The sequence below is a fragment of the Primulina huaijiensis genome, chromosome 3 (assembly GCF_012295235.1).
Source record: "Primulina huaijiensis isolate GDHJ02 chromosome 3, ASM1229523v2, whole genome shotgun sequence".
NCBI lineage: Eukaryota > Viridiplantae > Streptophyta > Magnoliopsida > Lamiales > Gesneriaceae > Primulina > Primulina huaijiensis.
This window is the reverse complement of record NC_133308.1, coordinates 2,928,600-2,939,192: the sequence shown is the minus strand read 5'-3', so window position 1 is coordinate 2,939,192 and position 10,593 is coordinate 2,928,600. Positions and strand designations below refer to the sequence as shown.

Here is a 10,593-nt window from a genome sequence, read left to right as displayed (position 1 = left end):
TTTTACGTTTAGATAAAAATAAGTAAATAGTCTATTTGTGATATTGTTCGCTTTTGCTCGAGGCCTCAAGACTTTAAAACTTGTCACAACGTCCGGCGTCCACACACAGTGGCTCCGATATTAAATGTAACGGCTCAGCCCACTTATGATGCATCTTTAAAGTTCGACATTTGTCCTCATGATTTTAAATTTTTTGATGTATATATTTTCGCTATACAACGAAATTAGAGGCACTTTCTTTACACATTGCTTTAANGAAATGGTAATATTTATCTAATACCAACAGTCGCATCCTCAATCAGGATACTGGTGATTCGTCAGATTTCGACGTTTTCTTAATATTTTGGAGAATAACACGTATAGCACTAAATGTTGTTTAGTATACTTTTGGAGTGGAAGAAGTGTGTTGCCCCCACGACGATCACATGAAAATAAAAATGGTAATAAAATTGTAAAACGAACGGTCAGTTATGAAAGTTGGAACGACATATCAACCACTTATCCAAAGCTGCTGAATAAAGCCACTTTATGAATGGGCTTGCATCATATGGCCAATTACTAGTAAAAATGGCACGCGTGGATTTTTGTCTTTTTTTGCTCAAAAGTATTAAATACATCGAATATGATTTATTTGGTACTGATGTTCTTCTACTTAAAACTTATATGGCACACATTAAAATTCATATAAGCAAAAAGATTGGGGGAAAATAAAGTAAAACGACCACAATACTTCAAAATGAGGAGGAAAAATATTTTTCCTTTGATTTTTGTTTATGTAGTTTTTAACGTTTAAAATATATATTTTTTTCTTGTCACATGAGTCATATAGGAGAATATCAACATTAAATAAGTAATATTCACTAGAGAACGTTGATAAATTATAAGATTAAATCTAAAAAATAACTTGCAAGACTAAAATTGTAATTTTCCTACTAAATGACCTTATTTAAAGTTCTTAAAAAGGAAAAATGATATGTTATTTATTTTTGCCTTGAATAAATAAGAAAACATCAAAGTTTTGAAATTTGAAATGTATTGGGTTTCTTAAGTATTAAAGTTTTGCTCCTACATTTGCTAAATGCGGAAAATATGTGGGATTCTCTCAATCGTACAGATAACTTAGGAGGTTGATACTAAATTATAATTCACCAAATCCAAGATGATAGAGCAAATCCCTCGTATCAGCTATATATCAAGAAAATATGGGAAAATATTTTGAAAATACGAACATTATATTAGTTTGCATTATACACACTTTTAAAACGAAATCTTCAGTAATAAAAAACAATATTCTATTTTATAAAAAGTAATTTATGTTCCGAATTATACACACTTTTTCACCAGGATATGTGAACCATTTCTTGAAAAGTCAAAAACAAACAAAAACATGTAGGAGTCAAAAACAATGAAAAGAATATATTGAGAAAAGGAATGCCACTAAAACATTTGTCCACCAACATAAAACAAGGCTCCTCCATTCATTGCAAGGCAGAAATATCAAGAAAAATATTGACAGGACAATAACCTCCACAAGAAATCCCGAGCATATAAATATTCACCACCACTCCTCCATTAACATCACAAACTTCTGGTTACTCAGAAGAGCATGAGAAGAGATAGTAGATACAGTAAAAAAGAACAAGGAAAAATGGAGAAAGATGAAACGAGGAAAGGGCCGTGGACTGAAGAAGAAGATGTCCAGCTTGTATTGTACGTGAACTTGTTTGGTGATCGGCGATGGGATTTCATCGCAAATGTTTCAGGTTTGAAGGTGGCGGGCGATCCGATGTTCCGGTAGGCTTGTTTTGGGCATGAATCGGTAATTTTTGGAGAGCCCAAAAAGATTCACTTTGAAAATTGATTTTGTTTTCTTAGGTTTGAAAAGAAGTGGGAAAAGTTGCCGGTTGCGTTGGGTTAATTACTTGCATCCTGGCCTCAAAAGGGGAAAGATGTCCCCTCATGAAGAGCGCCTTGTTCTTGAACTTCACTCCAAATGGGGAAACAGGTTACTTTCACTTTTCTTAAGTATATTTTTCTGCTTTTGTTAACAAGAGTGTGTGTGTGTGTGTGTATCGAGTTGATTGTGATTTTCAAATTAGAAATAATTATTATCTTCGAACTAGTGTGTCATATTTATTGTAGGATAGTATATATAAAATTAGTTAACTTGCAGATGGTCAAGAATTGCTCAGAAATTACCTGGTCGCACGGATAACGAAATCAAGAACTACTGGAGGACATACATGAGGAAAGAAGCTCAGCAGCAGAAGAAGAAGAAATCAGTCAAGTCTCCATCATCACCATCATCCTCATATTCTTCATCGTCATCATCGAATAGCCCGACCCTGGAATTTCCTCCTGTCACCGAGACGAATGAACGTAGCTTCTTCGACACCGGAGGGTTGGAGTTGGTTGATCAGGTGCCTGGAGAAAAGAAAACTGGAGGGGAGATAGGGGAAAGCAGCAAAGTTTATTCCATGGATGAGATATTGAGAAGCCTTGAGTTTGCTGAAGAGAATTGCAACCTCACAGCTCAGGAAATGGCTTCTTCAACATTTGATTATTACCCGATTGACTCCTTGTGGTCCATTGATATTGAAGAAGAAACCAAGATGCTGATGCAGCCAATGGGTGGCCATGATCTTCTCAATTATTTTCCTTGTTATAACAATAATCATCACTCAACTGGCTAGCTAATTAACAACATGCAAGCAGCAAGATCATTTATTTAACCATTTCAAATCTTCTGGTTTTACTGAGTATATATTGTTAAGCTTTGATAAGTGTTCGTGGAAGACATGGTGAAGCGTATAAGTAAAGATAATCGTGCATAGGTAGTATCAAGTGTAGCTGAAGATTTGGGGTGAGTTCTAACTTCTGTACATTTTTAGGGCTCCCTGTAGATGGTTCCTTTCAGATACTATATTGTGTACGTAGGTTCTTTACTTTCTTCTTAGAGGTGAAATCTGGATATTTTGTATATCAAATAATCTCCATTTGGAGGCATGGGGTATTGTAACATGTTTTCGTGTCAACCAATATACGTTTTATGTTATGGCAGTAGGGTTATTGATGATTTTGGGCATCGAAAATACGTTTGTTTGACTTGTTCGATCCAGTTTGGTTTTTGTGATGTTGCCGACATGCGGCGAAAGTAAGGACTAAAATTATGAAAGTAACAAAGTTGATAGACTAGTTAGAAAACCAAAAAACACTATTAGAACAAATTCCTTAAATTAACACAAAAAAATTTTGTTAGATAGTTTCACGAGTCAATTTTGTGAGACGGATCTCTTATTTTGGTCATTCGTGAAAAATATTACTTTTTATGCAAAAAAAATATTATTTTTTTATTATAAAACATGGACTTGAGAGCTAAAAGATTAAAAAAGAAAAATGTCTTAAACTGGAAGCACACGTTCTTGTCCGTAGCTGCAGGCACGGGCGGAGCCATGTGTTGCTCCGTCCGGACGGTAACCCGAGTGACTTGTTTTCTCCGATATTTTTTATATATAAAATTTTATCTTATTTTTCGGTAGGCCGGGGTTCAATTTGTCAATATTAGCTCAATCATGGTTTAGAAAATTATAGTCTGGGTAAAAATGAAAATCTGGCTCCGCCACTGGCTATAGGTGGATATCTATTGTCGCGGAACAGTGTTCAATTCAGAAAATCAATGGATGTTCAAAAATTTCTAGCAGTTATGACTTTTCGTTTATTAATTAACTTGAAATGAAGCTTTTCATACGTTTTAGGGAGTGTTTGTAACTTATATAAAACGAGGGATTCTTAGATGTTCGATCACAATCTTTTTTAAAAAAAAATCTAAAAATCACTTTTTAAAAGGTTACAAACACAACTTTATACGGATGAAAATAAGGTCTAAAAACTTGTATAATTTGGGTATAGTTAAATGCAAGTGAGTGGGTGATGCGATCAAGATAGGTATGATGCATGACAAGTCATATAATTCATGGTGGCCAGTTGGCAAAGGTATCCATTTATCTACTAGATTCTTTGTTATCCGAATTTGCTAATATTTTTTTAAGGGAGATACTAAAACTCTATCTTCTAGAAATTGTTAAAATATATTAGTGTACTGATGCACGGGTTTCGTGCGTGTACCATATTTTTTTAATGAATTTTATTTATATTTAGTTAAAGGTAATATCATAGTTCTAAAAATTAATAAAGGATCGTATTGTCATTTGAATTGATTATATTAATATGAAGGTCATATCATAAGTTTAAAATTTATCGATGAACTAAAGTGTAATTTAAAATATCGAAAAAAAGGAAAAAAAAAGTGCAATATATACAACATATACGGACAATTTTGGAAGAATAAAAATGGTCTTTTTGTCTCAATTAGGAAAATTTTATATACTATTGTACTGACACACGTATTGGGTCAGGGTGTTTGTACAATATTTTTTATAATTCATGTGATTTATATTTAAATTAAGATCAAAATATAATCATAAAAAAGAATGAGGACTACATTGTCATTTTGATATATAAATTTTAAAAACATATAAAAAAAACAAAAAAATTCAAGTAAGAATTGAACTTGCAACTTGATACTTAGGGTCTTGAACTTAATAATATAGTATAGATACTTGTATAGAGTGACTTGTTTTAAAATTTTAGCACTTTATATATATATATAAAAACAAACATGATATCAAAAGTTAGTTACTCTAAGTGTCTCAAACTTAATAATATAGAATATATAGATGTAAGTATTAACATTGGCCACAATCTATTCTACCGTTAGTAGTAATAATTCATACTATTCATATAAATTATATTTATTATCATCTCATCACATGAACCAAATTATACTTAACTATTATATTCATACACAATTGAGGTCGGCTTGTGATCTCAGTTCTGATTTGCAATTAAAAATGTTTGAAACCTCGAATTTTGAGCTTAATGCATGAACTCAGAATTCTTCCATGTTACATGAGATTTGTGCATTAATTTATGCTTTCGAACCGATTTATAACTTATAAGCCTTTGATTGTAATGAACTTTAGCTCATATTGACTCGGTTTGACTTGACCTATATCCCAAACTAGGTCCGAAATGTTCGTCACAAGTAACTATAATTTTATTTTTTAGGTTATTATTATAAAATATAAATGTTTATTCCTTCAATAATATTATTGAAGATAATCAAAATGACTTGCTATATTTTAAAGGTTGCATAATTTAAATTTTTTTAAAAAAATAAAATTTAAATTTGAAAATGTGTGAATGTTTAAGAAGCGTATATTACTATATTAACCTCCACAGAATGGGTCGCTCGAGTCATATGAGTTAGTTGAATAACTCGTACGAGTATTTCTTGTAAATTGATTTTCTCTTGTAAATTGATTTTCTCCGTTTGGGCAAAAATTTATTGGGTTTTGACATGGGCTTTCGGTTAGGCATCCGCCCATTAATTAAATAAACATTTCTTTAAGAATAAAGAGGAGGGTATTTTTGGGCAATGTCCACATTTTTTTCCAGTGAGATATGTAGAAGTTTACTTAACCTTTTAACACAGGGAGATCCAAATTTTTTATGAATCGCACGAATCCAATTGTTACACACTATTTTTTTTTAATAATTTATAAGAACCGTGATTAAAAATAATAATCATAAATCGTATTGCATACACAATTCGGTTGTTTTTTTTTTTTACAAGAACCGCACTAAACCACCTGCCTAAACCGCTTGTCAGTATATTTTATTGTGAGTGTCTTGTTGTGCTCAACTATTAACTTAGCTTTGAATTTTGATTGTTGTTTTATCTATTTATATTTCAATGATTTGAGTTATATTTTTTTATTTGAAAGATACTATATTGTTATTGTTTTCAAATAAATTTGAATATATATCGTAATATTTGTCATTAGAAAAACCGTAAACCGACCTCGACCGCCTGAAACTGTTCAAAACTGCAAAACTAATTCTACATGTAAAATCACGATTATTTTTTAAAAATGCTAACTGACCGTATATAATATTTCAATTTGAATTTTTAAAAAAAAAAAACTTAAAACCACACTATGATTACCCTATTTTTTCCTACTCAAATTAAACCCAAAAAAAAAAAACATTATCATGGCTTACTTGTCCTATAAAATTTTAATGTCCAAAATTAGTAATAAATTATTGCATTTGAGTTTATAACTGAATTTAAGATACTTGAATGCAATAAGTTATAGTTGGTCTACTGTAAGACGTGTTGACTCGTATACATATCCGTGAGACGTTTTGACTCGATCCATATTTAAAGTGAAAATAATGTTTTTAACATAAAAATGATGTTTCTCATGGGTCGGTTAAGAGATCTGTCTCACAAAAATGACTCGTGAGACAGTCTCATATAAGTTTTTATCAATAAGTTAATAAATGTTTTTTTTTAAAAAAATCAAAATAAAGATGAACAAGCCAAATGGTGGCATTGAAAAATATAACGAGAGAAATTAGATTAATTAAAGAAAAAGATGGGATATTATAATAAATATTACCATTTCTTTCGTTGTTTGAATAAAACTGCAGGTTTCAATTATCTAGCAAGGCCGTCACCAAGATGATAGTAAATGGAAATTTAGAAGATATTGTGGAATTTCGTAATAGATAATTTTGATTATTCGATTAGCTCTATTTCAGAGCCATCTGCTCAAACAATCTGGGAAGAACTTTCGACTGCACTTGAATTTTTTAGGACAATAGAACAAGTTTGTGAAAATGATGAGGTCTAATTAAAATTATATTCTATGTTTAATTGGATAACATAATCTGATATATGATTTTTCTTAATAAGAAAATAATCATATCATGTAAATATCCTTGTTACATATTAAATGTTTAACAATAAATATTTAATGTATATGCTATTGTACCAATATTTAATCAATATTGTACCAATTTATGTTTATTCGAATTACTTTTCAAAATTCAAATTTGGATATGATCAATTCCTTTCTTGAAATTAGAAACCACATTAAAATTTTGTATTGTTTATATAATTTTATTTAATTATAGTTAGAGTTTTATATAGAGTACATATATGAAAATGAAATGACTCATTTATTCACTATTATCTGTGATGTTAACCCTTCAAAATGCACTGAACGATGAAACTACGACTGATTCGTTGTTATGATCTACATGGATATGAAAACAATGGAGATTTCAGTTTGAAATACATCTTTCATGATCGAAAGATGTATAATGTTTTTAATATTAATCTTTTCTAAATGTGAAAAAGTATGATTTACATTTTCTCTTTTTTCTAGGGCTCACGCATACATAAAAAATAAAGCGTCCCATCATAGACTGAGTGAAACATATTCTCATACTAATTTTAATAGTTAATTACATAAAATAACTGTCTGTTCATCGACTAGCAAATTAATTAAATTAAACATGTACACAAGCAAGTTCGACCAAAATGCATCAAACTGTTTATACATTTTAATTCATGAATTTTAGTAAACAAAACCCATATTAATTAGCTCGAATCCAGATTTATGAGTGCGCAGTGGCATAACCATAATTTCATTAGAATCAAATAGGAAATGAAGGCAATAAATAATTCGATTTTGATGCGATAATGAACCCTTGAAATATGAGGTTTTAATTTGGCAACAATAATACATTACTCATAGGTTAATAAATAGGCATCACCAAAAAATATCTTACTATATATATTTTACCAAATATCTTACTCTATATATANAATCATGTCCATCCAAATAAGATTTAATAAGATTATAATTTCAAATCTATTTTCAAAGAAAGGAATTGAGGGGCAATAAATAATTGACATAAAAATGGCTACTTTATCTATAGTTTTCAGATATCAATTATTATCTTTTTTTAAATAAAAAAAACCTTATTTACTAATTTTACAAATTAATGACTTAAAAATGCAAAAAGACTATTCTGCTAGTCTCTTTTCTTTTTAAGATGTCTGCCTTAATTTACACCTATACCATATATATAGTCTATTGTTGTCAATAATCCATTATCTCCACCTTAGCAATTGGAGCACGCATAGCACTGGAAAACTACGGAATACATGTGCATTATATTCTTCAAATTCAACAATAAATGGATTTTTTCGATCAATTTAACTTTTATTCAAATTAAGGAAAACTAGCTAAACTAGCAAATGGAATACGACATTGATCACCTCATTGGCATTATTTTTTTTTTTATAAATGTATACATCAATTCATTAGTTCATGTGGCATTATGTGCTTAGTTTAATGAAAGCAAGTTGAGCCGTGTAGCCTGTGTGAGCAACTTGAATTGCGGTTAGACCAACATACAGATCGGGCTCGGACACTGAAGTTCTACCTAGAAGTAAGAACACGGTTAAAAGAAGACTATCAATCGAAAGGTCAATGATTATTTGTGTTGTTCCTTGTTAAACTTTACATTTTATCTTGTTTTCGAGGAAAAACTTATCAGTTTCATCTTTTAACATAGTTTTATTTTTACGTCTGTCGCCAGGTTAGAAATCCTTAGTTAATGTGTGGGAGCATCTGGAATTTTTGTTCGAGTTTTTAAGTTTTTACTGTCTACTCATTCAAACATTAACGTACGTACGTATGTGCATTATGCATGATTTACGAAAACCAAATGCATGGAATGTGTCTGCTTTCAGAATGGAGGATACTATGCTCGGTATGCCCAAGAATTATAAATGTAATAATGATAGATGCATAGATATACATTTTTAAATGTTACGTTCTGTATATATACGACCATTGACTCAATTAATGTACGATTTGTTCGAATGTGTTGAAGAATTTGGGCTCTATGCCCGGATGATCATTTATGTAAAATACAACATTTTCTTAACAGGAAGCAATTATGCAGCAGATCAAGAATTTGCTTTACACAGCAGTGACCTCATCTTTGTGATACATTGTGCATTAGCACAATTGACTTTGATAGTGTCCAAAGATGGACGGGGAAATTTCACCACTATTACTCAAGCTGTGGCTGCAGCTCCGAACACAAGTTACCAAAGGACGGTTATAAAAATAAAAGCTGGTGTTTACTACGAAAACATCATTATTACCGAAGAAAAGATTAATTTGTATTTCATAGGTGAGGGAATGGACGTCACCAAAATATCTGGTAATAAAAGCGCCGGAATGGGCTTGGAAACTAAGGATACAGCAACAGTCCGTAAGTAGTTTCATAGCTTTGGTTTTTTTTCTCTACTGAAATTCATGGAAACCGATTACTCTATCAAATTAATTGGGTTCGTTAATGTGTTTCAGAAATCAATGCTAATGGATTCGTGGCAATAGATATTACTTTTGAAAACACGGCTGGTCCACAAATGTCCCAAGCAGTTGCTCTAAGCAACTATGGCGACCATACAGCATTCTACAGGTGTCGTTTTTTGGGATATCAAGATACATTGAATCCCCAGTCTCGCACTCAGTTTTACCGAGATTGTGAAGTTTACGGCACCGTAGATTTTATATTCGGTAACGAGGCAAAAGTTGTCTTCCAAAACTGCAACATCTACGCACGCAAGCCATCAGCCGGGCAATCAAACACCATCACGGCACAGGGCAAAGAGACCCCAAATGAGGAGTCTGGCATTGTGATGCAAAATTGCAGTTTTTCAGCTACGCCTGATTTGCTAAAGGAGTTGAACGTGAAGACATTTTTAGGCAGACCTTGGAAAAATCATTCCACAACGGTGATAATGCAAAGCTTTCTGGACAAACTAATCGATCCCAGGGGCTGGTTGGAGTGGGAAGGAGTTAGTTTGGACAAAGTGTATAATGCCGAATACAGTAACCGAGGACCTGGTGCAAGTACCCACCAGAGAGTCAATTGGTCACACGTTATCAACTCCAGAGCAGAGGCTGCCAAGTTTACAGTGAGGAACTTCATTGACGGAGAAAATTGGATTAAATCCACTGGAATTCCATATTTCCTTGACTTGTTATGATATAGTGTAACGTTGAAAGAGAACTTTGTTTCGACCGAGCAATGTATATAGCCATAGAATTTATTTTGTGATACGTGTGCATGTGCTATCATCTCCATATTTCTCGCTTATATCTACATTTATTTGGTCAAAATATTTATAATTAAAGATGCATATGAAATCAGTTTGCAAATATGATATAACCGATCCTTTAGGCTTTAACATCACTCAGTCCATCCAATTATATCTGTTGCACCAATTAATTCAAATATAATAAATTGATATTGGGAATATCAGAGAAGCAAAATATATAATAAAGTAGGCAAATTTGAGTTTAGAAATTAGAATAAAATATTTCACAAAATGGGAATACCGTATCGTGAATCTTGCTCAAAGTAATGGTATCAATCCCTTATAAGATGCAATATATTTTCTATAATTAATATAAGATCTTTGTAGTATTATTCCACGAGATTTGGGGTTTTAAATGTCCTCTTACTTATATAAAATACTCCATAATACAAACTTTGACATGTATCAAAGAAAAGAAAATAACCTAAATATATATATTATATATACGAGTAGAGAGAAATGTCTTCTCCTTTCACACAAGTCTTCCTAATTATCCTCTT

At 31.6% G+C, this 10,593-nt stretch overlaps 2 protein-coding genes across 2 annotated transcripts; both read left to right on the top strand.

The window, feature by feature from the left end:
- The first annotated feature begins 1,436 nt into the window (after window positions 1-1,436).
- Window positions 1,437-3,092, top strand: LOC140973082 (transcription factor MYB59-like). The gene is made up of 3 exons (XM_073435642.1): window positions 1,437-1,763; window positions 1,876-2,005; window positions 2,174-3,092. Exons 1-3 carry the CDS (start codon window positions 1,607-1,609, stop codon window positions 2,691-2,693), a joined length of 807 nt encoding a protein of 268 aa, XP_073291743.1. The 5' UTR covers window positions 1,437-1,606; the 3' UTR covers window positions 2,694-3,092.
- A 5,189-nt stretch (window positions 3,093-8,281) lies between these two features.
- Window positions 8,282-10,095, top strand: LOC140972079 (pectinesterase 2-like). The gene is made up of 3 exons (XM_073434549.1): window positions 8,282-8,404; window positions 8,872-9,201; window positions 9,297-10,095. Exons 2-3 carry the CDS (start codon window positions 9,129-9,131, stop codon window positions 9,980-9,982), a joined length of 759 nt encoding a protein of 252 aa, XP_073290650.1. The 5' UTR covers window positions 8,282-8,404; window positions 8,872-9,128; the 3' UTR covers window positions 9,983-10,095.
- The last annotated feature ends 498 nt before the right edge of the window (window positions 10,096-10,593 follow it).

What these genes read in the sequence shown, in the direction of transcription:
- LOC140972079 (XM_073434549.1), top strand. Translation starts at nt 9,129, where the DNA reads ATGGACGTCACCAAAATATCTGGTAATAAAAGCGCCGGAATGGGCTTG. An exon ending in TAAGGATACAGCAACAGTCC is followed by an intron (nt 9,202 to 9,296) that starts GTAAGTAGTTTC and finishes AATGTGTTTCAG; the next exon opens with AAATCAATGCTAATGGATTC.
- LOC140973082 (XM_073435642.1), top strand. Translation starts at nt 1,607, where the DNA reads ATGAGAAGAGATAGTAGATACAGTAAAAAAGAACAAGGAAAAATGGAG. An exon ending in TTTCATCGCAAATGTTTCAG is followed by an intron (nt 1,764 to 1,875) that starts GTTTGAAGGTGG and finishes TTGTTTTCTTAG; the next exon opens with GTTTGAAAAGAAGTGGGAAA. An exon ending in CACTCCAAATGGGGAAACAG is followed by an intron (nt 2,006 to 2,173) that starts GTTACTTTCACT and finishes GTTAACTTGCAG; the next exon opens with ATGGTCAAGAATTGCTCAGA.